We start from the raw sequence: 27,332 nt of genomic DNA, 5'->3' as shown, positions 1-27,332 counted from the left end.
AACTCGGTGGCCCCAGCTGGAAGAGTTTGAGATTTATAGCAAACTGCATTGTACAGACCCGGGGCCCAGCCCGGCTGGGCCCCCAACTTGTCACCCGCCGGGCTGCTTCTTCCCCTTCCCCCAAGCGGCCCCAACCTCTAGCCTTTCGCGATCCCCAGGACCCCCTCCCACCGACCTTTGGTCCGCCCAGTCCCTCCCCCCAACCCGCGCACCTCCCCGTTACCTGAGGTATGTGGATAAATTCCCCCCTCCCCTACAATGGTACAACCCAGCTACCCCCGGAGGCCTGGGTTGAGGGGCGGGCCCTGGCTCCCCAAACCCCGCCCCCGCACAGGAGAAAGGGGCAGGGGCCGGGCCAAGAGTGTTACTAAGTTCCCATGGCAACCAAGAGGGGCCATTACCAGCCTTAGCCCCAGCTTTGGGACGTGTCCATTGGCTGCTATTTCCATGGCAACCAGGAGTGGCAGTTCCCTGGACAAATGGGATACAAGTTTCCATGACGGTAAGTGGGAAGAGCCAAACTGGAAGAGTCCCATCTTCCCCATCGTTGGGCTGGCACCCCACCCCACCCCCCTTCAGGCCAGAAGGGGTGCAACTGCTCAATACAGTAAAGCAAGCAAGAGCCTGGTGGTGGTGCAGTCCAAATTGGGCGCCCACTGGTCCAGTCTCAGTCCAAGCAGTCCAGCCCCTCACACTCCAGCTCCCCCAGGTCCGAGATTCCCCAGGTTCAAGTAACACTTCAGTACAGATGAATGTTCAAGTATTGAGCGGGGAGGCAGGTAGGGGGCTGGGGTACCCCTCACCACTCCCCTGGGCCATGCTGAACAGCAGATAGGCCAGCTGGCCCCCACTCCTCGCAATAGCTGCCATTGTCAGTGACTTTTCAAGGAGTCAGGGTTGGGGGGAGTAACTGAAACTAGGGAGTAAGGAGAGGAGTGACCCCCTGAGGGAGTGCTACTGCCCCCATACCTGCTCTTGCCCTCCCACCCCTCACTCAGCCCTGGCTTTCCCTGGTTCCCCGAGTACCCCCACCTCTGACACCTGGACTCCCAATTGCTTCTCTGGTTTCCCTTTTTGCCCCGCCCCCCAACTCCAAGTATCTGGTCTGTTCCCTGCACCCTTGGTGGTCTGCTTTCTGCCCCCCTCCCCCAGCCCATTCTCCACCTCCCCCAGCCCCTGGCTCCCAGTATCCCTCCCTCAAACTTGCACCTTACCCCCCTCCCACCATCCCTTTGGCTCAGCAACCCCCAGTACCTCTGACCCACTCCCCCCAGGGGATGGACAATGAAGCAGGTGGAAGGGGGAGGGGATGGGAAGGAGAAACCCCCAGAAATATCAGTGCAGGGGGTAGAGAGTGGGGAGGCTGGCTCAAGTCCCTGGGCAGGAATCCCAAGTCAAAAAACTCAGGAATCCCAAGTCATGAGGTGGGTAACCTGGCCTCCTGGCAGGGGTAAAATGAAGGCCCGAGGTTCAGGCTCCTGATGAGTCCTGGAGGAGGGTGGGGGGCACCCAACTAGCTGTCTTTGAGAAGCAGCTTCTCCTCTGGGCAGCGGAAGGGGCCAGGAGGCCCGGCAGCTGCTAGCCGGGCACAAGCTTCAGGTGAGAGCTGGCGGCAGGAGCGCAGGTCTAGACGGCGTAGGCGAGGGCAGCGGCGGAACAGCGGAAGGCAATGGTCAGTGAGGCGGTGGCAACCTGGGGATGGGGCAATGGTAGCCAACACCAGGAAAGTGAGTAGGGGGTAGGCACTGGTCATGGAAACCAACAGGCTGGCAGGATGGACAGACAGGGGACCATGCTTACCAGCAAGATTGAGGTGTACCAGGGTCTCTCGGAGTGGCGAGGTGGGGGCCGTGAGGAGATGGACGCTGGGATCCCCGACATGGGCGCAGTGGCTCAGGTCCAGTGCGCTCAGTTGGGGCGCATGTCGCAGAAGGAGCCGCAGGGAGGCATCTGTCAGCTCCAGGCCTGCCAAGCGCAGCTCTGCTACCCCCTGCAGCCGCCCACGGCTCTCCGTTTGCCCTGGGTAGGCAGATAAGAAGTCAGCACTCCCACCCCTCTGCTTCTGTCCCTGCATCTAGGCATCCAGACCAGCTGTTTCCATACTCATATCCCTTACCACCACCTAAATCTGCTCCCACTATATGTGAAGCTCAGCCTTCTCTCTCTGCGTGGCCTGCTCTTCTCCTAAACACCCACACATCTGACCTCATCTCCTCTGTTCATTGCTCAGCCTCCTCAGTGAAGCCTGCCAAGATTACTCCACTTGAAACTACAATATTTCACAAAGTCATACCCTTCCCTGCATTATTTTTCCCCCCTTTCCCACCATCTAAGATATATTTCTCTCTCTTTCCAATAGAATGTCAGTTCCATGGAGGTAAGAATTTTTGTCTGTCTTATTTTTGTTGTATCCCCAACAACTGCAACACAGGTGCTCAGTACATAGTCACGCATCCAACAAATGACATCCTAACGGGACTACCATTCCAGGTTGCTCTACTTCTCTCTCCTAGCATGATTAATTTAGTAAAGTCACCAACTGGATCCCTTTTCCTCCACCCCCCACCCCCTCATCACCACTCTGAGTCAATACCACTCTTGTCCCAACTCCTGCCCCAGCCTCTTCACTCATTCTAGTCTCTCCTCTTCTGGAATCCAGAGACAGCCATTCTCAAATACAAGTGGAACAACATCCCTTGTCTACTAAAAACTCTCTGACAGCACATCAAATAACTTAAACCTCTTTGGTGGAACATTCTAGTTTCTGTAAGATCTTATCCCTTTCTCAGCTCTTAACTCCTCTCCCTCACCCCCGAACATTTGGACCAAACTACACAGGTGACTCTGCCTTGAAAGACTCTCCCTGTGGCCATCTGTGCTCAGCCCTCTGCCTGGTCAGCATCCCTGGCTTTTAGGTCTGAGCTCAGAGGACTCCTCTTCCCCTATCTCCAGGGTAGATGAATTTACACTGCTCATCTCTGCACCCAAAGTACACAGTCTGCTTCCCTTTTATTGAATCTACCACATTCCTGGCATTATAGTTTCTGTCTGTCTGTTTTTTAGAACTAAATGCCTATGGTACCCCAGCAGCCACTAACTGAGCTCTCACTATAGGCCAGACACAGGCTAAGTGGCCATCTGCCCCTAGGCCAATGGCTCTCAAACTATGTCCCCTGGAAGGCTGGTTAAAATGGATTGCTGGCCCTGCCCCCAGAATTTAGGCACTCTAAGTTGGGGCCTCAGAGTTTATTTTTCTAGCAAGTTCTCCAGTGATGAAGCTGCTGATCTGGAGACCATGCTTTAAGAACCACAGCCTTGGGAAACAAGCTCTCTATCATTCCTGTTTACAGATGAGAAAATGGAGGCTCAAATCATTAAGCAATCTGTCCAGAGTCACATGACTATGAAGTAACAAAGCTAGGACCGCAGGCCTGGTGACTCCAAGTCCAAACACCACAAAGCTATATGCCTCCTAGGCACCAGCCTAGCCCCTAGATAAACCAAATCAGATGCCACAAACTCATGAACCTAGTTCACACAAAGTGTTTTATGGAGACTGCATAATGCTAAAAATTTTCTTAGTTACTAAGCCTACCAAAAGGACATTTTTATAAAAATATTTAGATGTTGAACTTTTCCTTGAAAATCATAAGATCTGGTATGACTGGGCTACCCCTTTTACCTGATAACTGGCTGGAGCTGGGTTGCTAGAGGCTACTTCCTAATGTCCTACATAAACCCATCACTTGTTACCTACCAGCCTGCCTCTGTGGATACCTGACTTCGCAAGCCCTGAATCCCACCCCCTTCATTTTTTTATTTTTGGTTAATTCTTACTTGGAGATATTTTTCCATTGATTTTTAGATAGAATGGAAGGGAGGGAGGGGGAGAGAGAAAGACAAACAAAGATGTGAGAGACACATCGATTGGTTGCCTCCTGCGTAACCAGGTTGGGGACTGAACCTGCAACCCAGGTATGCTCCTTTGACTGGAAGTTGAACCTGTAACCTTATGGTCCATGAGCCAATGCTTTAACTGCTAAGCCAAACCAGCCAGGGTACCCCCTCCTTTTTAAAAAAATTTATTTATTTTTTGATTTTCAGATAGTGTAGAAGGAACGAAGGGAGAGAGAGAAACGTCAATGTTACATTGATTGGTTGCCTCCCACATGACCCCAACCAGGGCTGGGGACAAACCGTAACCAAGGTACATGCCCCTGACTGGAATCGAACCCGCAATTTATTGGTCCATGGGCCAATACTCTAACCACTGAGCCAAACTGACCTGATTCCCCCCTTCCCTTTTTTAAATTTGAGGAGCTGAGAACCTGGAGAGGGAATACATCTCAATTTTGGGAAGAAAAGCCACTAGAGGAAAGTAGAGGAGATAGGGCACCCTGGCTTGGACAGGGAAAAGGGGGCATCAGCAAGGGTTTCACTGAGGTGGCAGCATTTAAGCTGGGCCTTCAAGGACTAACCCTGTAGAGAGGTGGGAAAAGAATATGCCAGGAAGAAAACAGCAGGGGCAAAAGCAAGAAATAGAACTTCAAGTCTTGCTCCAGGAACGCTGTACAAACTAGGGAACCAAGATCAGAAAGGTAGCTGCAGAGTTCCAACATGCACAATAGACCTCGAGGGCCCCAAGGCTCCTCTTTGCAAGTTCTTGATAAAGGGGCTTAAACTGAAGTGAATTCAGGCAGAAGGAGATGGGATCAGTCTGCCAGTCAACCAGCACTTTCTCACCTCAGGGAGTGCACCATTCCCAATGCCCACCCTTATACATGCCTAAATCTTCCCGGCTCAGTCCAGTTCCAGTAAGAGTGGGCAGTGGGCGAGTGCTCTGGTTTGGCTTTGCCTGTGTGACTTGCAGCCCTCAACCCCTCTGGGTTTCTGATACCTCATCCAGAAAATGCAAAGAATCCTAGGTGCTTCTCTACTCCTTTTCCAAGGCTGCTGTGAAAGGGTGTGATGGGAGAGAGTGGGAAGGAAGGAGCCATGGAAGGGCTGTGAAAGCAAGGTGCTGGGGCAAGCAGACAGTCTTTGCCCTCACAGAGCTTCATAAACAGAGAACTAGTGAGAGGAAACAGATTTTAATCAAATCATTTCACAACAGTACACTGACATATTGGGAGGGGACTGCTCTCAGAGTTGAAGAGGGATTCTAATCTCAATGAGAGAGAGAATCATGGAGGGCTTCTAGGAGGAAGTGGCATTTACACTGCAGCCTGAAGGGTGATTAGGTGTTAATCAGATGAAGGAAGATACAGCATTCTAGGCAAAGAAGAATGGGCAAAGGCACTGGGGCTGGAGGGAACTTGGCAAGAAGGTTGAGGTGGCCAAAATGCAGGAATTGCATAGGTGAGCAGGAAACAGACCATGCTAGGTCTTAGTGACTATATTAAAATACTGGTCTTTATCCGAAGAACACCAAGAAGCAACAAAAAGATTTTACAGCACAGGAGTGACACGGCTAGATTTGTCTTTCTGGATGGTTCCCCTAACTTCAGTGTGGAGAACAGACTGGTATGGACCAGAGAGGATGCTACTATAAGCATCCTAACTCTTGAAGCCCCGAGGCCTCAGTGCCCTCACCCCACACCTCTGTATGACCCCCAATGTGACCAGGCCTCTGCTCACCTGACCAGCCTCAGCTCCCAGCATCCCCTTCAGTCAATATGGGCCTCCTATCCCACAAAACTACATATTCTGCTTCATCTTCTCTAAGAAAGCCCTTTCAGTTCAAATAGCTCCTTTCAAGGAGGGCTCCATGCACTGCTCCTCCACCCCCACCATAGCCCTTAACATACATCATGCTATATAATCTATTTCTAAGTCTCTCCTGCATGACTGGGGTTCCCCCAGGGTGGGAGCTGATTGTTTGAGGTCTCCAGGGTCCTACATAGGCCCAGGCCCAGAATGTGTTCAACAATAAAAGCTGACTTTACTCGGTAGGGTACCTGGGCCTGACTTAGAGTGGAGAGGTGGCTCGTCTGACTGGGGAGATACCACCACCTCCACAGAACCTTTCAAGTCAACTGGCTCCCTCTTTCTGCTCTTTTCCCTCAGGAAAATCCTGTCTTTTTACTATAGGACAAGGGAGTCTAGGGTCCACACATAAATTTTAAAATAATTTGAATTAATTTCCATCATTTAAAAACCAGGATACATCACAGAAAAATACTTATTTCTGGGTCTTCTTGACAAACAGAACTGACTGGCCACAGAGAGTCCACATTCTTCCATTGCAATAACTACTGCTCCCTTTGGAAGAAGCTCTCCAGTAGAGACCACCATACCCAGCAACTTCACTCATGTCCCCTGGTTTCTCCCAGAATTCAGTGTCATCCTTCTGTCCTATACTATGCTTCATCCCATAATTCTCTCCCCCTGGAGGGCAGGGATTGCGTCCTCTTCATACTGTTTGTTCCTTCCACTCCTATCACAGGGCAGCACACAGTAGATGAATGAATGAATGAACAATGGCCAAGCAGGGCCTTCCTATTTAAATTCAAGTGTTCTATCCTTTCTTCAAATCCTGAACACCTAGCATGAGTCAGAAGAGACCCTGGAGGCCTCATAGCCCCACCTTCCACAACCCATTCTACAAATGAACCAACAGAGGCTGCACCTGGTTTGGTGTCTGGCGGAGGCAGCAGCAGCTCTCGGAGCTGGGAGTCTTTAACATCCTCTATCCAGCGCAGGTCCAGGAGCCGCAGGGCAGGCAGTGGGGCTGAGCCCAGGGCAGAGACAGAGAGCCAGGAGCAGCCAGACAGCACCAGTTCCTGCAGGCCTGGGGGAAGTTAGGAAGCTGGTACTAGGAGGGCTCTGTGCCAGGTCTATCCCACAAGTCACTCTATCCGACCTCACCACCTTGCCATACCTTGCAGTCGGTTCAGAAGCCACATGAGCTGCTTCTTGGAGACACCTGTCCAGCTGAGGTCCAGGGCTCGAGGTTGGCGACGAACCACACCACTAAGCATAGGTGGAGTGAGTGACTTCCGCCGGCTCAGGTCCATTCGAGGCCACAGACGCTTGTCATAGCACCTGTAGGCCACAAGAGGGTAGGCAGCCCTCAGCTCTCAGGGAGCCCACAACCCTCCCCCACATTCAATGGTTCATTCCAGTTTTCTCCTGATCCATACAGAAGGTGGGAGGGAAGCATTGCAGGAAGTTCCTTGACCCAGAACAAGAGCACTGAATTTGGGGCTCAAGCCCATCACTACATGAGAAGCAAGATGCTGGAAAAATCCATTCTTCTCCTTGAGCCTCAGAGGCCTGGTTTAGAAAATGAAGATAATGATCCTTACTAGCCTGCCCTACAGGGCTGCTATAAGATCAGATGAGGTCATTCTGGTTTTCATACCTTACATCTTATAATGCATTCTGCCAAAGACACACAAAAACACTATATGCTGTGTGTGCTGTAACACCAAAAGGATCTATCAGCACTCCCAACCCCCACCTCGGACTGCTCACTAAGTTATGTTGTTGGCTTGTGGGCACTTCTCATCTCCTCTACCAAGTTCTGCCCTTGATCCACATCTTCCCCATCCTGATGGCCAGCTGCCCAAGGCTTGACTTATAGCCCTATCTGCTCTCTTTATTTGATTATTGTGTCCTACGAACTACAATGTAGACTCCACAAGGGCACATCTGGCTTTTCCCTTTTGTTTCCCCAGTGCCCAGCACTGTGCCAGGTGCACAGTAGGTTATCTGTTGCACATCTGTTGGAATGAATGGGGCCACACTTCCACTGAGCACCCCCCCCAAAATACTTCATTTACAGCTTTTCATTTATTCACCTAGTCAATGTTTATGGAAGGCCTGGCAGTTCCAAGGTAGTGAAACTACAAAGAAGAATGAGGTCTGAACAAAAGTAAAACAGGTTTCCTGATCCCTAATTTCTGAGAGCGTTGACTAGTCCAACATGAAGTGAACTGGAGAAGGGCTTCCCAAACTTATTTTACCAGGGAACCCTTCCCCACTTCTCCCAAGTTTATCTTTTTTTTTTTTAATATCCTCACCCGAGGACATTTTTCCATTTTTGGTTCAGATAGAGTGGGAGGGGGAGAGAGAGAGAGAAACATTGACATGAAAGGGACACATCGAGTGATTGCCACCCACACGACCCAACCAGGGCCAGGGACAAACTGCAACCGAGATACATGCCCTTAGCAGAAACCGAACCTGGGTCTCTCTGGACCGCAGGCCGACGCTCTAACCACTGAGCCAAACCAGCCAGGGCGAAAACTCTTAATGCAGTAGTTCTTGAAGGCATATCAGAAATTCCCCACTGGGCTAGATGAACTGTCAGAAGCAGCAGAGGTGGGGAGGGCCCAGGAAGCTGTATCTCCCCCTGCCCCCAATTCTGAAGGGTTCTTTCTTCAACTCATCATTTGCTATCTACTTATCTGCAGAACATAAATTTTTCTTTAAATTGATCCCCTCTGTGCACTTAAAACCAGTGTTGTTTTACTCATATAAATGTGTTAACCATAGAAATAAATACAATAAAATAGACCAGAGTTATTAAATTCTAGCCAGGTGTTGCTGTGGTTTTAGGCTACCACCTCAAAACTATTTTTGTTAAACAGGGAGATAGGTATAAGAAACATGTTAAAGATACAATAGCACACAATGGAGAGACCTCCTTTTCAAAATTAATAAAAGAATTAACAATGTCAGCCATACTCCAGAGCCCCTGGGTGACATGTTAGGAGATGCTGGAGGCAGACAGTAAGGCTTCAATCCCAACAACTCCACCTCTCTGTCCCACCTATCAGCTCCTACCATTTCCCCCCTCTTCTGGCATTGTAGACTCTCCCTCTCCTGGTTCCATCCACTCAACCACTAACATATGCAAATCTCTCCAATTCTAAAAGGGAAAAACAAAACAAAACAAAAACAAAAAAACTCCACCCTCAACCCAGCTTCTGATCCCTAGGTCCTGCCCCTTTTCTCTTTCAACTCAGTAAAATCCCACTCTATCCCAAACTTCTCTTTGCCTACTCTGATGCAATCCTGAGTCCCAGCTCAACTTCAACCACCACCTTGAAGCTTCTCCTCGATCTTCTGTGAGTAGAGGGAACCCTTCCCCCTTGAGGTACACACAGGCCCCCAATTGTTTCTGTATCATATTCCACAAGAGCCAGACAAAACCATCGGCCTGCCTATAGACACACAAGGCATCTGATGCCAACACATTTTGGTACATGTTGTGCTGGAAATGCCAACCAACCCAGATCCTTCAAGGCTCAGCTTCAGTGCCTCCTCTTCCAGGACGTCTCCCCAGACTTTTCTTGGCCGAAGCTAATCTGGTTCCTTTGCCCTTGCATGACCAGGACACTGAGTTTATTTATTTCTTTTTTTTTTTATTGATTTTAGAGAGAGAGGAAGGGAGAGGGAGAGAGACAGAAAAATCGATGAGAGAGAACATCAATTGGCCACTTCCTGTATGCCCCCCACTGGGGACCAGGCCCACAAACTAGGAATGTGCCCTGACCAGGAATCGAACCAGCAACCTCTTGGTACAAGGGTCGATGTTCACCCACTGAACCACACCGATCAGGCACCAGGACACGGAGTTTAAACCATGTCAGCCAACAGTCACTGAGGCCCTTACTGATACTAAGTGTCCAGTCTTCACTGGGCACAGAAAATGGAGGAGGCACAGCCAGGCCACAGAAACTGATGCGACAAAACATGGTAAGAGTGAATGAATGAGACGCCTGGCTGGTGTGGCTCAGTGGATTGAATGTTGCCCCACGGACTGAGAGGTCCTAGTTCAATTCCCTTTCAGAGCACATGCCTGGGTTTCGGGCTCAATCCCTGATGGGGTGTGTGCAGGAGGCAGCCAATCCTGTATCTCACGCCAATGTTTCTATCCCTCTCTCCCTTCCTCTCTCTCTAAAAAGTCAATTAAAAAAATATATATGTAAAAAAATAAAAGTCAGTGAGAGGACTGGGACAGGGGAGCCCCCCAAGGAGACAAGGCCTAATAAGACTTTAAGGACAGCAGTCAAGCCCTGGCTGGTTTGGCTCAGCAGTTAGAGCATTGGCCCATGGACCAATGAGTCTCAGGTTCAATTCCAGTTAAGAACTCGTACCTCGGTTGCAAGTATGCCCTCAGCCCTGGTCGGGGTTGTGCGGGAGGCAACCAGTCAATGTGTCTCTCTCACGTCAATGTTTCTCTCTCCCTCTCCCTCCCACTCTATCTGAAGATAAACAGGAAAATATCCTTGGGTGAGGATTTAAAAAAAAAAGACAGCAGTCATTATTCCAGAGAGTGGAGGGGAGGAAGAGGGTGTACATTCCAGATGAGGAAGAACTAGTATTCAGGTCCAGGACACAGAGAAAACAGAGCTCAGAGAAGCTAAGGCAGCATGAACAAAGAGCAACTCATCATCTCATACAAATGAGAACAATGATAATGATGACTACAGCACTAATAACTAGTGTGTATCAAGAGTTTATATGTGTCAGATACTATCCTGTGCATTAAGCATTTAACCTCACAACAGCCATAGCAAGTAAATATTGTTGTCATCTTTTTAGAGTGAAGAAAATTGAGGCTCAGAGAGGTTAAAAAACTTGTTCAAGGTACCAGAGTTACTAAATGGTAGTAGAGTCAGGGCTTAAACCAAGCTGATATGGATCAAGAGCCTGAACTCTGGTGAGTGGGGAAGAGGCAGCGGTGAGGCTGGAGAGGAGACCCAGGATAGGGGTGACATGTCAAGAAGGGTTAGAATGTCCCTGGCTGTTGTGGCTCGGTTGGTTGGAGCATTGTTCCATGCATCCCGTGCATCAAAGGGTCATGCTTTCGATTCCTGCTCAGGGCACATACCCAGGTTGCGGGTTCGATCCCGTTAGAGTGAATGCAGGAGGCAACTGATTGATGTTTCTCTCTCTCCCGTTATCCCTTCTTCTCTAAGTCAAAAAAAGGTTGAGGATTAAAATAAATAAATAAATATAATTTTAAAATTAAAAGAAAAAAAGAAGGGCTAGAATGTCAGGGTAGACTACTGTGGCCACAGAGCCCAGAAGTGAAGAGTGTGGGTATCTAAATCCCAGTTCTCCCATTGCTGTGCTTTGAATGACCTTAGACAAGTCACCTGCCCTCTCTGGGCCATTCTCCAAACCATAAAAGGGATTAAATGCAGCACTTTATTCAAAGGTTCAGTGCAAAGATGAAGGGAGACAGTACAGGAGAAGTGTTTAGTGCAGTCACTGGGGCATCATTCTTGTCCAAATGTCCAACTAGACTGTGGGAGCTTATTGTGAGGACAACAGGGAGCCACAAATAGGTTCTTTCTATGCTGGGGAATAACACTAAAGCAAAAAGCAGGAAGAACTCTTAAGAGGCCACAGCATGCCATCATCCAGGAGGTCAGGGCTTGATGTTCAAGTTCCATAACCCATTCACTTTACCCTTAACTCCAGTCACCCCCTGACTGAGTCATCCCCTTACTAAGCCCACCTGCAAAATCCTAAATTCTAGTCCTAAACCTCCCTCTTGCAGAGGCACTCTGGGGACACAGAGGCGGAGCACCCCAAACTGCTACCTGAAAGGAGCTCAACAGCTTCCTGGACTCTAGCCAAAGCCAGTTTTTCCCTCTTAGCTCTCTGATGCCACTGCTATCCTCCAATTTGTCCATCTTTAAGCCTTTACTCCCAACCCCAACTGACCTTGACCCTGTGTTCCAGTCCCTTCCTTGCTACCCTCTCTGCCCATGTACACCAAAGTCCCAACCCTCTTCCCTGCAACTCAACAACCCCTCCATTCTTCTCACTGCCTCTCTCCCCTCTTTTTTAAAAAATTGATTTGAGAGAGAAAAAAATCAGTTTGTTGCTCCCACTTATTTATGCATTCACTGGTTGCTTCTTATATGTGTCCTGACCAGAGATCGAACCTGAAACCTTGGCATTATAGGGATAATGCTCTAATTAACTAAGCCACCCAGCCAGGGTTTCTCCTCACTCCTGGTAGATCACTTTGTCTCCCAGTTCCAAGAAAAGACAGAAGCCACCAGAGAGGAAAGCCTACAACTTCCTGCTCTCCCATCTACAAATTTCTCTCTCACTACCTCTTTCTACACTCCACCCTGATTTCCTTCTTCTCTGTAATTCATTCATTCAACAAATGTTTTTAGCACCTCCTGTATGCCAGGTGCCATCTTAGAAATGAGGGTATAGCAGCAAACAAACAGCTCAAGTCTCTGCCTTGAAGCTGATGTCCTTGATCCCACGTGACCTGGCTTTGGTTCCCCCACCCCCGTGTAACACAGCCAAAGTTATCAACGCCTCCTTGTAGCAAAATCCAACTGTTACACTGGTCCTTGACCTCCCGTGACCTTTTGCCAACATCCAACATTGTTCACCATTCACTCCTTCCTCAGTCTTCCTCCCTTGGAACACACCTCCACCCTTGATCTCCTCCAAGTCTGTGGCTGCTCTATCTCTAACTCACAAACACTGACATTCGTCCTTCTGTTCCCCTCCTTGAAGCTGATACCTATAGTTTAAAAACTCCCAAACTTGGATCTTTCTCTTGGTAGATCACTTCACCTTCTGTTTTCTTCTGGTTCCAAGAGAAAACAGAAGCCACAGAGAGGAAAGCCTGCAACTTCCCGCTCTCCCACTGTGGTGTCCCTAGTTTTATTTATTTATCTAAAAAATTTTTTTTTCTTTATTGATTTTAGAGAGAGAAAAAAGGAGAGGGAGAGAGAGATAGAAACATCGATGAGAGAGAACATCAACTCGCCGCCTCCTGCATGTTCCTCACTGGGGATTTGGCTCACAACCTGGGCATGTGCCCTGACTGGGAATTGAACTGGTGACCTCTTGGTGCATGGGTTGACACCCAACTACTGAGCCACACCAGCTGGGCATGTGGTATCCCTAGTTTTAAAACTCAGATCCTTCTCTTGAGCCTCAGACTTGTACATCTAGTTGTTTTCCTGCTAGCTCCCAAATGGTCCACACCTTTCAGACCCAATACGTCAAATCTGTGCACTTCACTTTCCCCTAGAACTTGCTTCTCTCCCTTTGATATTCCCAAGCGTGAGGAGTGGCACTGTTGCCCACCCAGGCTTGTGGGTCAGAAACTCAGTTGAGAGTCACCCTGCTGCCCCATAGCCACTTAGTCACCAAATCTAAGCTCTTCTGCTTCTTAAAAAGTTTTCAATCTGAGTCCCCTCTCTCCATCTCCACTGCCCCTGCTTCTGCCCCCAGGCCTAACAGTTTTCTGACTGTTCTTACTGTACCCCATCCCACAAGCCCCTGCTCTGCCCTACCCTCATTCTTCTTATTGAAAACCACCATTTTATTAAGTGGTTAGTACCCTTCAGAAACTACACTAAGTACTTTGCAAGAACCATCTCATTTAATCCCAAGGTATTACTATGAATTCCAGATAACAGATGAGCACACTGAGGTGTGGACCATTTGGGAGCTAGCAGGAAAACAACTAGATGTACAAGTCTGAGAAAGGTATAGCTGTCCAACTATGGCCTTATATCCAAGAAGCGCCAGTTACAGTAGAGGAAACGCATAAGGATCAGACTCCAGGGTCCAAGCTAGAAACTACAGTCCCAGACTCTCTGCTTCTGATCACACGTGTCTCCTTGAGACAGAGAAGTCCTCTTCAGTTCTGGATCCCATGTACCAAGCATAAGGCTGGCCTTGATGAAGAGGCCTCAGCAAACATTTCCTCAACTATTACATGAGGCAGGAGTGGTAATCCCCAGCAACTGCTATAACTTTTGCTTCTATGTTGCAGGTTGACTGGGAACTCTTTCAGGACACAGATCAATGTTCTGAGAACATGAAAGTCTGTACTTTCAGTAATTACATATAACTGAATAGATAATAAAGATTACAGTTAAGGCATTGACAGTTTCCATTTCCCAGCTACTGTCTTCAGTTCTTTAGGTATATTAGCTTACAAAAACACTTTGAAGTATACAGATGATGTAGTATAGAACTGTACCCTTGAAACATATATAATTTTAGAAACCAATGTCGCCCCAATAAATTCAATTTAAAAAAACTGAATTAAATACTTTGGTTCTCCTAGTTTACCAGATGAAGAAAATGAGGCCAAAAGTTAAGAAACTAGCCCAGCGGCATACAGCTCATGAGAGGAAGAATAAGACTGAACCACAGGCATTTCCCTCCAGTGCCTGCACTCCCATCCTCTTTAGCTCTAGAGCCGCCACAGAGACCAGCAGGCAGGAACTAGCACCCAGAATCCAAAGGAAAAGGGTTGGAGTTTGAGTTCAGCCACTAAACTTGCACTGTGACTTCAGGTGTCCTCATTCCCCCACAGGGCTACTATTATGAAGAACAAATCAGCTAATTTTTGCAAAGTGGCCAACAGGATGCTTGGTCCACAGTAAGTACCTGAGAAAGAGCCTGAATTTACCCATTTCATAAAATGAGCGTCTACACTGCTCTTTGTTCTGTGTTAGGAACATGAAGATAAAACAGACACAGTGTCTCCAGCACCCCAGAAACTGAAAGGAACATGAAAATGAGTAAGAGTTAAGGCTCATCAACGTGCAGAAGGCCTCTCTGTGCAGTGAGAGGAACAGAATGCCACGAGAGTTTGATCGGGGAAAGGAAGACCAGGGATTTGGGAGGATGAGGAAGATTTCTGAATAAACAAGGTTCAGGAAGCAGGTGGGAGACGGGGAGGATAGGCAGAGGTAGTTGGTGGTGGCTCTGGGGCATGGAGAAGTTACTTGGAGTCAGGAGGCCCAAGAATGACTGCCTTTGAGAAGTCAGGGGCCACCTCAGCAAAGAGCTTTCTCATGTGTAAATGGAACAGGTCAGATTGTCCTCAGAAGAGGAAGTGTAAAAAGCAAATGAGATGATGCATGTACAGCAATCAGCACTATACTTGGCACATACTAAACACTCATAAATTATACTGTTAAGAGAAAAGATTCCGGAAAAAGAGGGCCTGAGTTCAAATTCCTGGTTCTACTGCTTCCTCTCCACATGACCTTGACCTCAGCTTCATCTGTAAAGGTAATAGTATCTACCTCACAAAGTTGTAACAAGAGTTAAATGAGCCACAAAATGGAAAGCAGCCTGTGCATAGTAAATACAGAAGTACCGTGCTATAGTATGTACACACTATAGAAGTATCGTCAATATAAGGACAGTGACCAGGGAGAAAGGATAAGGAACAGGCTGCAAATTACACTGACAATGAGGAGGGTGTCAGCAATAGAACCTTGGCCTGTGCGGGCCACTCACCAGCGGCTCCAAGTCCGGCAGACTCGCATGCAAATGCACAGCTCTCGGGGCCCAAGGTGCTGGAAGACACGAAGCCAGGCGGCACGGGGCAGAGGGTGGTCGGATCCAGCAGCCAAAGGCAGAGTGTCGGGCTCAGGACTTCGAGGTGGGGGCCGTACCACATGGCGCTCCAGCTGTGGGGGCCGGGGTGGTGGGGCAGGGCCCAAGGGCCAACTGAGGAGGGGACCCCCACTGCCAGGGCGTACAGCCCGTCGCCCCCCACGGTTCTCCTTCTCGCCTGAGCTGCCCCGGGCTGGCCGTCGCCCATTCCGGGCTTCGCCAGGGGCCTCATCCTCACTCAGGGATGTGCCTGATGAGTCGGAGTCTGAGTCTGAGTCCGAGGAGGACGAGGAAGTGTCAGGCACCCGCTCTAGCAGCTGGCACATCCGCTTGAAACGCTCTAGCTTCTCCCTCTGTGGTGATGGGGATGGCACGGCTGGGCCCTCAGCAGAGGCCAAAGGTGGCTTTGGTTTCTGCAGGGAGATAGAAGGAAATTGTTCTAGGGTCCGACATATGTTCCCACCCCTCTGCCCTTGAGGAGTTACCAAGGGATGAACAGCCCAAGGGACAGTCCTGAACAGTCCTGAGTTCTAGCCCTGGCTCTGAGCTGTGTGAGGCATCAGCCAAGCCATGACCCTCTCTGAACTTCCCCTTCCTTATCTATCACATGAAAACACTGATTCAAAAATTAAAAGCCTTATAGATTCCAGTAGCTCATGAATTTCCATTAGCAACATGCCACGGAAAACAAAGATCTAGGTTTGAGTATTGCCTTGGCTATCAACTCTGTGTGACCTGGGGAAGCCCCTGCTTCATCTACAACATGGGATGTTGGACTAGACAACTCCAAGTGTCTAGTCAATGATATGAGAATAACAAAGATCACCTGGCCCCAGGCAGAGCATCCCATACTCGCTGACTCATCACATCCTCACAGTGCTTGAATAGAGTGGCAACCTTGGTCACTCTTTTTAGACATGAGGAAAATACGCTCAGAGGGATTAAGCCCCAAAGTGACAAATGGCAGAGGCAGGATTTGAATGCAATTAGGCAGATCCTTGGATTTAGCGTGTCTGTGCAAAGTGACATCTGATTACTTGCTTTGTTGTATGACCTTAAGCAAGTCTTTTAACCTCTCTGGGCCTCATTTTCCTTGAATCTAGGTCTAAGTTTTATAATTTACAAAGCCCATTTACTTTCAGTAAATTTAAACAGTTCTATGGGATGTGTATAAGGAAAGCAGTATCATCCCAGATGAGAAGACTGAGGCTCAGAGCAGCTGACAGGTTGCCAAGACCACACAGGGAGTCAGCAGGCAGGGATCTGGACTCAGTTCTTTCCCATTTAAGGTTTGGAAAGATGACGCAAAAGGGTCAGATAATACCCTGAGGGTTCTTGGAAAATCAGGGGCTTCTGTGGCCTGGCCCCAACTCACTCTGCCCCTCTACTCTTCCCAGGGGTCCAGATGCCCACTGTGGCCAAGTGGGACAGGGGCAGCACAAGGTGAGCAGAAAAGGACAGATCTGTCTCCAGGGAGAAGGGTGGGGCAAGGAAAAATGGGAGAGGGAGGGAGGAGGTCCCCGGCACACCTCCCAGTTCTCGGGAGGGAGCCCAGGGTGGCAAGACGAGAAAGCCTGGCTTGGATTCAGAACCCTGGGGGGCAGAAGGCCTGGGCCGCCTGGGTCCGATCCTCGGAGGAGGCAGGCGTCTCCACCCACCTTCTTCAGGTGCCTCTCACGGCCTCCTTTCACCTACCAGGGAAAGAGGAAGACATAGGGAAAGGGAAAGACCCTTTAGCCCCTCATTGTCCACAAAATTAAGAGCAATGCCTTCCTCTTGGACTACATTTCCCAGAAGCCCCCACCTCAAAAACTCTGAGCATGCTCACCTTCTAACCAGTATCTTGGCTCAGTGAGCATGCTCTCATCTCCTTTCTTCCCCCTCAGTCCCTTTCCAGCCCCTCCTTCTTCCTCTGTAGCAACTTTGACTATGCTCTTTCCCTAATCCCTAAGTACCCAAGGCTCCCAAAGCTTCCCTACCCAGTGCCAGCTGCTCTCTTACCTATACCTCTTCTCCAAGTTGGGAGAGCTCCATCCTCCCTCCCCACCAACACCTCCTGAACTACATCTCCCAACAACCCCTGAGGGAACCCATGGAGCACTGCCTCCCAGGCCCACCCTTCCCAAAAAGGAACAGTACTACCACTCCCAGATTCCCTTGGGTTGAACCTACTGAGCATGCTCCCTGGCTCACCTTTTTCCTTGGGGTGGGGGGCTCATTCCCTGCCTCCCTCTCCTTTCTTTTGGGGGGCCCAGGCACGTCCTCTGGGGGGGGCCCGGCAGGTAGGGGGCCCTTGCGCCTAGGTAGGGGGGGTGGGAGCGGCGGCTCCTCCGTCAATTTCCATCCACTCCCCAAGCTGGCACCCTCCTCGCCGTTGTCAGCCCTGCGGCGGCCTGGTCCCTCACCTGAATCCTGAGGAGACGGATGGTGGGGTGAGATTCTGCACAGCTCTCCAATCCACTGCCTACTGAGAGCCCAGCACCTAGCCCAGTCCTGCCCCTACCTTGCTGGTCCGGCCTTCCTGGGTGCAGCGAGGGCACTCCCAGCAGTTAGGAATTTCCGCATTGATGACACCCTCAGCCTTCCCCATCTGTGGGCAGAGGGCAGGGAATGGATATAGGGTATCAGTAAACCCAGAGGCAGTGTTCCCCACCTCCTTGCTCCCTGACAATCTGTCCCATCCCAGACTCCAGGTTCCCCAGGGCCATCACCTTCAGGCAGCCAGGGTGGACGATCTCGTTGCAGATTGTACACTCCATGAGGCTCAAACCAAATTTCTCTTCCTCTCCCTCCACTGTGTCCTCCTTCCCTGCCTCCCCACACAAGAGGCACACAGCTGTGTGTGGGAGCACGGGCTGTTGGGGGAGAGGGGGCATAAGGGACCCCGAAAGCAACCAACAGGGAAAAGACCCTCTTTCTGGGAACCTTGGTCAGCTATTGGATGAGGTTCAGAACCTATGGGACAAGCTGGGTCAAATCTTGACTTTCCTATTTCTTCTTTTTAAGTACGACCTTAAGCAACTGATTTAATCCCCCCCCTTTTCCATATGTAATTTTCCTGTGCAGGTCTCTTTAAGAAAGACATAATTCAAGAAAGGTATTTGATACATTGTTTGTTCTCACTGTTGTGAACGTTCAGCTGGATCCAGGGCCTGTGTGACCCTGGAATTGTAGCTGGCTTTGTGAGAAGAGAGACCATAGGCAAATATAATAATACTCAGGGAGGGCTGGGGGGGATGCCACAGCAGCCTGGAATGATTCTGAGTTTGCTCAATGGGCAGCCTAAGGGTTGCTCTGGACCTCACAATGGAACACTGAAAGCTGGTCCTAGGGAAAGGGGAGCAACCTTCAAATAATGTGGCTTTGGGGAGAACAGTGGTAATACTGAGTCATATTAGGGATGCTGAACGTTGTGAGACAGGCTCGAGGAAGAAGCAGGTGGGGGAAGAAGGAACAGGAAAGTGGCAGTGGCCAGGGGCTGAGAAGAGCGGGGTTGTAGAGTGAAGAGACCAAGCAGTAAAGAGTAGCTGAAGGGAAAAAAGGAGGTGGTGGTGTGGGGACGCTGCTGGCAGCTCTTGGCTGCCGGAGAAGGGCCGCCCTCTGGAACCCTGGGAAACTCAAAGGATGAGTGAGGATGGCTGAGAAGAAACCTATGTTCCTCAGATACCTACTGTGGGCTGGGCCTTGTAGCAGGCACTTTCATATATTCAAGCTATTGCTTACAACTTGGCAAAATAAACATTTTGCAGACACAGTACCTTGAGATTCAAAGTGATTTGCTCAAGGTCACATAAAAGCTAAACTCAGTCTCAAATCTAAGATCACTCTGGCAGGTAAGGAAGAGGCCAAAAAAGGCTAAGACCTATTCACAGGGGCTAGCTCTGGGGCTGGGCCCCTGTGCATAGATACCTCTAGGGAGTGGGATGAGAAGGGCCAGGTTTTCTATTGGTCTGTGCCTCTGAAAGTTGGGAAAAGTGTGACGGAAGACTGGGTTGGATTCTTCTGTGTGTCCTAAGATAGCCCTCAGCTTGGAGCTGAGGGAAAAAAATGGGCCCGATGGACATTTCAACAAACAGCAACTCTACAGTATACCCTAGGAAGCAGCCACCAGCCACCCCAGGAAAGCACTGAGGCCAGCTAGAGAAGGGCGCCCAGAGCCCCAAAGCCAGGACAGAACTCACGGCAGTGCACTGCCGGAGCAGGCACGACTGCTTCATGCGCCCGGGCCCCCCGAACTTCTTCATGTCTCGGCAGAAGTGGCAGTCCCCGCACTCAGTTCGCACACAGGCCCGGCAGCGGCGGCAGCGGGTTCGGCGTCGGCGCGCTCCGGCCCCCGGCCCCCGGCTGCTCGACGACATTGGGGGCGTCAGCAACGCCGAGGGCTGTGGGTGAATGGTGACAGGGTCAGGTGGGCCCCTGGGGCCCTGACCTGGGGAACTCCTGACAGCTCCCTCCGTTCTAGGCAGCCAGAGCTCCCCCTCCTACCCAAAGACACAAGTAACATGGAGGTCACCCCTCCTGCAGGGGGTGGGGGGAACCACTCCCTCAAGGCCTATCTCTCCCAAGCAGCTCACCTGGCTCCTCTAGGAGCCTGAGAACTGGCTTCCTGACCTCACACTTCTAACACCTCTTCAAACGCCTCCTTGACTAGCCCACGGGGGACGAAGGGACATGGGACTCTCCACTGACATCCCCACATCAAAGTTCCTTGGAAAGCCAAGGGATCCTTGCCTGCGGAGTTGTGTTAGTTCCAACTCTTCCAATTATTCAAATGTACTACAACCCATGCTCTCTCCAAGCTAAAATTCCCCAGATTTACCTCCAACACACCCACAAATTCCTGGACGGAAGCTCCAGACTTTTCTTTCTCCTTCCTTTCTCTCACATACAATTACCACCCAATTTCTCTCTACCCCAAACCTAGATCTATCTTCACCAGATCCAATGGGATCCTTGCCCCAACCCCATCCCTAAAGATTCACTCTGCTGCGCAATTTCCAGAGCTCTAAGACCCTCCCTGAAATGCTGCTTCAGAGCCCCCCCCATCTCAATTCCTCTGTTCCCCACAGAGCTCTCTCTGCTCTAAGACATGCTCCCTCCTTTTGTATCTCTCAGGTCAATCTGGACAACCTCCTAGATTCCCTGGGATTCTAGAACCCAGCCTGACATCTTTACAAAACACAGGATGGGCTCCTACATGTATCCCCCAACCCCAGATTCCCAGGGTGCTTTCCATCCCTAATTGTCTAGAATCCCTTGGGCTACCCTTCCCATGGAAACCAAATCCTCCAGGATCCCAGCAGGCCTGGAGGGTCTCTTCATAGCACGAGTCTTACCCCAGCTTCCCCCTTTCCTGAGACTTCCAGACCCATCTATGGGGGTGGGGAAGGGGCCCTCCAGCGCTCCAGGGGAGGGGCCTGGAGGGCGGTGACTGCAGGCAGGGATGGGGGTCTGCAAGGGGAAGCAGGATCTAGGAAGGAAGGCCAGTTCCCCAGGGTTGAGAGGTAACAGGATGAAGGACTGGAGATGAGGAGTTTGGAGCAAAGAGAGGGTGAGGCTGGGGGCGGGGAAGGTAGAGAGAGGCTGGGCTAAGGATGAATGGGAGTGGGAGCTGCCCAGGTCTGGGGGTGAGAAGGAGCCGCATGAACCCACCTCACACGTGTCCCGGGAGCCATCTCTCCCTTCTCGGCAGCTCCCGGCGGGTCGGCGGCCATCGGCGGCGGGGGGGCCGGGCGGCGCGGGGCGCGGAACGCTCAGAACGCCGGGGTCCACGGCCCCCCGAGGGCGCTCGGCCCCTCCCTCCGGCGGAGGCCGGGACGGCGGCGAGTGGAGATGGGGGACGCCGGGGGCGAGGCCCTCCCACGGGCTGCGGCGCGGCCCTTCCAGGGGGAGGTCCTGTTCTGGGGGGCTCAGTCCCTCAGCCCCCCCAGGCCAACGGGGGCTCCTCGGGCGCAGGATGCTCAGTTTCTTTCCGGGCCCCACTCAGTCCGGGGTCCGAGTCCCAGCTCCCCTCCCCCTACCTCGCCCCGCCTCTCCCCAGCGCCCCCGACCCTTTAACTGGCCCCTTCCCGGCCCCCACTGCCCAGGGGTCTAGGGCCAAGCCTGGCCCCCTCACACCGTTTCCGGGGTTCAAGCCCCGCCCACCGCCGGTTCCCGGGGAGGGGGGGGTCCCTGTAACCTGCCCCCCTCCCCTGGGCCCTCCCCTAGACTGCTGCCCCCTGCCCTACCACTATCTAGCGAACCGAGGGGGGTGAAGGAAGCTGCTCCGGCCCCGCCCCCCCAGCCTGCGTACGCCCCCGCCCTCTCCCCCTTCCCCCCCAGCACGCGACCCTCTAGAGATAGGGATTTAAATAAAATTTGAATAAATCCCCTTCCTCAAGCAGAAGGGTGGAAGGAAAAGGATGGAAGGAGGTAAGGAAAGGGGGAGGGGACAATCAGGGTGCCTCAGCCCCCCTGGTCCCCTGGCCCCGCGCTGCTTCGGCCCGGGGCCCTGGCTGCCTCTCTCATCCCTCCTGAGCTCCTTCCTCCTTCCTCCTCTCTTCCCCCTCCCGTCCCTCCTCCTTCCCTCCTCCTCCTCCTCCTTCTCTTTACTCCCTCCTACTCCCAGAGGAACCCCGCCCCCTGCCTCCTCCTTCCCTCACCACTGCACTTGCTAGGACGAACGCACGCAGGGAACCACGGGAGTCGTAGTCCTGCGGACCGGTGCTACCTTGGGAACAACAGAGCGCTGGGGTTAAGGGGACTACAAAGAAGATGGCGGAGGGCGTACCAAATCGGGAGCCGAGGATGCCGGGAGTTATAGTCCAGTTGCCCCAAGGCTCCCCGTTGCAGAACATACAGAAGGAGCGGGAACGATGACTACAAACAAGATGGCCTTCTCCCCCGACCCTACCTCCTTCCCAGGCACTCACACACCCTCCTGTCCACAACCCTCCGCGTGTGTGGTACCTGACGGGAGTCGCAGTCCATCTGCTGCCTTCCCGCTGCCATTTCTACTCGTCAGGAACAATGGAAAGGTGAAAAGAAACGAGGACTACAAACAAGATGGCTGAAAAGGGGCGTACAACCTGACTAGTAGTCGATCTTATGAGGTGCGATGGGAATAGTAGTTTTTCTAGTTTGCTAGTGTTCCTTAAGAATGACGAACCCGGAAGGTTAAGGAGACTACCATAAAGATGGCAGGCTACCTAGCCTTTCCCCGGCGCTTCATTCCGCCACCTTGGACACCTCGCCCGTCTGTAATACCGAAATCCCCCTCCCGGTGGCGCAGAGCCTGACGGGAGTTGCAGTCTTCTAGTCTCCTCTCTATTCTCTTCGGTCGAGACAATGGAAATAAAAAGGGGCGGGGACTACCAGCAAAGATGGCGGATTAAGGAAAGGGGAGATGACAACCTGGGTTTTGTAGTCCACGCCCTAAGGCTAATCTCTGTGAAAATTGGGTAAAGGACTACAGTAAAGATGGCGGCCTACCATTCTCCCTCTGCGCAAGGCCTCCTGGGGGACGCAGTCCTTTTAGCTTCTATAGAGAAAGGACGTAGGCTGTAGGAATGTGCACCATCGCGCGAACACGCCAAACTGCGAGCTGACGGAAACCTAGAGTCGTCCTTTCCCTGCTAACTCTTCTCAATGATCTATCGGGAAATGTAGTCCCACGCTTTCACTCGCTAGTGGACGCGGAGACTTTATGTCATTAGTGGGGATCAGTGTGGGCAAGGGAGAAAGAAGTCTGGGCGATCCACTAATATATATAATGCCCGCCTCCCGTGCGGCGAGGTCTTCATATTTCTGGAATGGTCGCGACAAGGGAGGTGTGGTTCTGACCCAAAGCACCGGCACTCTGTTGTCCCTAGGAAGGCTTGTACACCTCACACCCGATGCTTGTTCCCCCAAACCTCAGGGAATCAGTATTTCTCAAGTTGTGAGGGCTCCCGAGAAAGGGCTCTGAAGTTATGCAAAATCCCGGCCCTTCCTTGGGAAGTCACCAAACCTCGGTTTTCACATCTGAAAAATGGGGATAATGATACCTACCTCGAAGCAGAGTTAGGAGTATTAAAACAATGGTCACGAAAGTGCCCAGCTCAGGGCCTGACATGGGAAACGAATTGGTAGTCCCTTTTTCGAGGTCCCTTCTAGCCCAGTCCTGGGATCCCAGGAATCCATCATGCCGGAAGAAGTTACCTCCTTCGAGAAAAAAAACTGGTGGGCAGGCTATCCCCATTTGAGCCGCACTCTCTCCTCCCCCTGCCCCTGCTCAGCTTGGTCCTCCAGCAACCACTACCGAGCACTGCTCCTAGGGGTCGCCCAGTCTCCAGTTGACTGAGGTCCTACTTCAGTCTGTAGTAGGCGCTGCATACTGCCCAGCCTTGTCTCCAGTCTGCCTTGGAGGCATCCCCCTACACACTTCAGGTGGCAAAGCAAATGGAACTGCTTCCCACCTCCGTGCCTTCTTACCTGCCTTCTTGCTCTTCCTGGAAAACTATTGACTTTTAACCCCAAGGCTTCCCTCTCTTCTGTGTGTAGAGGAGTTAGAGGGTCCTGTGAAAGACTTGGTGGGTCTGGTGTTTCTGTCAGAGGAAGTTAACTGCTGGCCAGTATGGTGTGAAATTCTTAATTTGCAGGGACTGAACTGAGAGTCTCCTTCTAGCTCACACTTATCAGTCAGGAAATCCTTGGCTGCCAAAGGATTGTCTCCTCTCCTCACTGTTTTAGCTTTGGCTTGCATGATTACTTCAAGTAAGCTTGAGAACTCCTTCCCTCTGACTGTTATGCCCTTCCCCTCCTCCTGTTCCACTTCTCCACCCAATTAATTATTCATCCTTCAGGTCTCTGTTAAAATTCCACTGTCCCAATGAAGCCTCCCTGTAATTCCCAGATGAGATTCATTTATTGACTCTTCCACTAGATTGTAAGTTTTATGAGGAATCCATCTCACATGTTAAGTGCTTTCAGCATCTCATTTGATCCTCATAACAATCCTTCTGTGAGGTAGAATCCCATTTTATAAATGAGGAAACAGGGGCTTAGAACAGATGAGTGGTTGAGTTAGGATACAAACTGAAACTCCAGAACCCCTACTAATGATTGGAGCATCCACAAACTATCAAATCCAGCCCATATGTGTGTTTAGTTTGGCATAGCAGCAACAAATTTCTCATGCAAAAATGGATTTTCACTTTCATTTGAAATTCTGAAATCTAGCAACACTGAGTCGGCTTTCCTTAACGAGAAACAGCTGGAGCTGAGCAGTGGTTGCTCCTTTTGGATAAGATGTACTCACCAGCCCCAGCCTGTTTGGCTCAGCAGTTAGAGTGTTGGCCCAAGAACTGAAGGGTCACAGATTTGATTCCCAGTCAAGGGCACATACCTGGGTTGCAGGTTTGATCCCTGCCCCGTTCAGGGTTGTGTGGGAGTCAACCAATCTATGTGTCTCTCTCACATCAAGATTTCTCTCTTCCTCTCCCTCCTTTCCAGTCTCTCTAAAAATCACTGGAAAGTACCCCCATCTTTGTAGCAGCACTATTTACAATCGCTAAGATCTGGAAACAGCCCAAGTGCCCATCAGTAGACAAATGGATCAAAAAGCTGTGGTACATATACACAATGGAGTACTACGCAGCGGTAAGAAAGAAAGATCTCTTATCCTTTGAGACTACATGGAGGGACCTGGAAAGTATCATCCTAAGTGAAACAATCCAAACAGAGAAAGACAAATTTCATATGATCTCACTTATTTGTGGAATATAATGAACATAACAGTCTGAGGAATGGGGTAGTCCCAGAGACGCGGAAGCGGGGTACAGACTGACAATCCCCTAAGGAGTGGGGAGGTGGGGGAGGGATGAACCACAGAACTTATACGCATGTATGCATGAACAGTGGACATGGACAACAATCTGGGGAAGGGGCAGGAAGGGGAGAGGGAGGGGGGAATCAGTGGGGGAAAAAAGGAGAATCATCTGTAACAAAAATTAATCAATAAAAAAAAATTTTAAAAAATTAATAAAATAAATAAATAAAAATCACTGGAAAAATACCCTCAGGTGAGGATTAACAACAAAATGTACTCACCAGTTCAACACATTCCCTTCATAGCTTGCTTAAGTTCTGATGTAAACATTATTGACTCCATTCCATTAACTGAGACAACCAGAATAAGCCTATTGAGGGTTAAGACCATTTCTTACACTGTGTATTGAGTACCACAGTGCCAGGTGCTGTGCCTGCATCCACAGCTGGGTTGGTAAAGGGAAAGGCAGAGTGAGATTGCATATAAAAACATAGGAAAACTTAGCTCAGGCTGGGTAGCTCAGTTGGTTAGAGCATTGTCTGGATATACCAAGGTTTTGGATTTGATCCCAGGTCAGGGCACATAAAAGAATCAACCAATGGCCCTGGCTGGTTTGTTCAGTGTTTTGAGCACCAGCCTGAGGGCCGAAGGGTCACAGGTTTGATTCCTAGTTAAGGGCACATACCTAGGTTGCAGGTTTGATCTCCAGCCCTGGTCGGGGTCATGCAGGAGGCAACCAATTGATGTCTCTCTCTCCCATGGATGTTTCTCTCTCTCTCTCTCCCTCCCTTCCACTCTCTAAAAATCAATGGAAAAATATCTTTGGGTGAGGACTAACAACAAAAAAGTTTTATCTGAAGTTCCACTGTTCTCTTACTTTCACTTCCATTCCTTTTTCTCCTGTTAAATTTAAATAAAGGTTAATGTAATGTCTTTGTTTTATTTTATTATTTTTTTTTGGGGGGGGGTCTGTTTTTTTTTTAAATCTTTGTTGAATGTAAAATGTATTACAGATGTTCCACAGTTTTCCCCCATTGACCCCCTCCTCCCCACTCCCGCCCCCCTCCCGCCTTTTCCCACACTGTTGTGTCCATTGATTATGCATATAAATTCATTGGTTTATCTCTTCCCACCCCCCCAACCCCTTTCCCTTCAAGGTTTGTCAGTCTAGCAATGAATTTGTACTTCTTAATCCTATCACCTTTTTCACCCATTTCCCCAAGCCCCCTCCCAACTGGCAACCAACAAAATGTTCTCTGTATCTATGAGAATGTTTCTGTTCTACCTGTTCATTTTGTTTGTATTCCATGTTGATAGATATGTATTCATTGCCATTTTGTTTGTTCATATATTTTATCTTTTTATTCAAAAAGACCCTTCATCATTTCATATAATAATGGTTTGGTGGTGATGAACTCATTTAATTTTTTCTTGTCTGGGAAACTCTCTATATGGCCATTGATTCTAAATGACAGCTTTGCAGGATAGAGTAATCTTGGTTGTAGGTTCTTGCTTTTCATCACTCTGAATATTTCTTGCCACTCCCTTCTGGCCTGCAAAGTTTCTTTTGAGAAATCAGCTGACAGCCTTATGGGAACTCCCTTGTAGGTAACTAGCTGCCTTTCTCTTGCTGCTTTTAAGATTCTCTCTTTGTCTTGAACCTTTTGCATTTTGATGATGATGTGTCTTGGTGTGGGCCTCTTGGGGTTCATCTTATCTGGGACTCTGTGTGCTTCCAGGACTTGCATATCTGTTTCCTTCACCAAGTTAGGAAAGTTTTCTGCCATTATTGTTTCAAACAGGTTTTCGATTTCTTGTTCTCGCTCTTCTCCTTCTGGCACCCCCAAGATGCGAATGTTGGCACGCTTGAAGTTGTCCCAGAGGCTCCTTACACTATCCTCATGTTTTTGGATTCTTTTTTCTTTTTGCTGTTCTGATTGGGCATTTTTTGCTTCCTTATATTCCAAATCGATGGTTTGCTCCTTGGATTTACATACTCTATTATTGAAGCTGTGTAAATTATTCTTTATTTCAGTTAATGCCTCCTTCATTTCTGACTGTGCATCCATCATTTCTGACTGGTCCTTTTTTATGCTCTTGAGGCCCTCACTAAGTTCACTGAGGTTCTCACTAAGTTCATTGAGCATCCTTAGAAGCAGTATTTTGAACTCAGCATCTGTTAGGT

At 50.0% G+C, this 27,332-nt stretch overlaps 1 protein-coding gene across 2 annotated transcripts; it reads right to left on the bottom strand.

Annotated features, from left to right (window-relative positions):
• Positions 1–11: 11 nt before the first annotated feature.
• Positions 12–21,901, bottom strand: FBXL19 (F-box and leucine rich repeat protein 19). 2 transcript variants are annotated; one of them, XM_036280679.1, is made up of 11 exons: positions 21,013–21,901; positions 19,542–19,742; positions 18,072–18,215; positions 17,864–17,950; positions 17,554–17,772; positions 17,019–17,051; positions 15,262–15,773; positions 6,881–7,044; positions 6,629–6,790; positions 1,801–2,019; positions 12–1,692 (listed from the first exon to the last, which is right to left on the bottom strand). In XM_036280679.1, exons 2-11 carry the CDS (start codon positions 19,716–19,718, stop codon positions 1,514–1,516), a joined length of 1,896 nt encoding a protein of 631 aa, XP_036136572.1. In that variant the 5' UTR covers positions 19,719–19,742; positions 21,013–21,901; the 3' UTR covers positions 12–1,513. The 2 variants fall into 2 exon arrangements, with proteins under 2 accessions (XP_036136572.1, XP_036136571.1); XM_036280678.1 differs by having other exon boundaries at positions 18–1,692; positions 16,890–17,051.
• Between the last annotated feature and the right edge of the window lie 5,431 nt (positions 21,902–27,332).

The sequence above is a fragment of the Molossus molossus genome, unplaced genomic scaffold, assembly GCF_014108415.1.
Source record: "Molossus molossus isolate mMolMol1 unplaced genomic scaffold, mMolMol1.p scaffold_m16_p_3, whole genome shotgun sequence".
Lineage (NCBI taxonomy): Eukaryota > Metazoa > Chordata > Mammalia > Chiroptera > Molossidae > Molossus > Molossus molossus.
Note: the sequence above shows the minus strand (reverse complement) of the source record. Positions and strands in the feature narration are given on the sequence as shown.

Coding starts and splice junctions, on each gene's coding strand:
- FBXL19 (XM_036280678.1), bottom strand. CDS start 19,718: ATGTCGTCGAGCAGCCGGGGGCCGGGGGCCGGAGCGCGCCGACGCCGA. Junction 7,045..15,261: donor TGCCGGACTTGGAGCCGCTG/GTGAGTGGCCCG, acceptor TGTGGCCTACAG/GTGCTATGACAAGCGTCTGT. Junction 2,020..6,628: donor TCCGCCAGACACCAAACCAG/GTGCAGCCTCTG, acceptor CTGCCTACCCAG/GGCAAACGGAGAGCCGTGGG.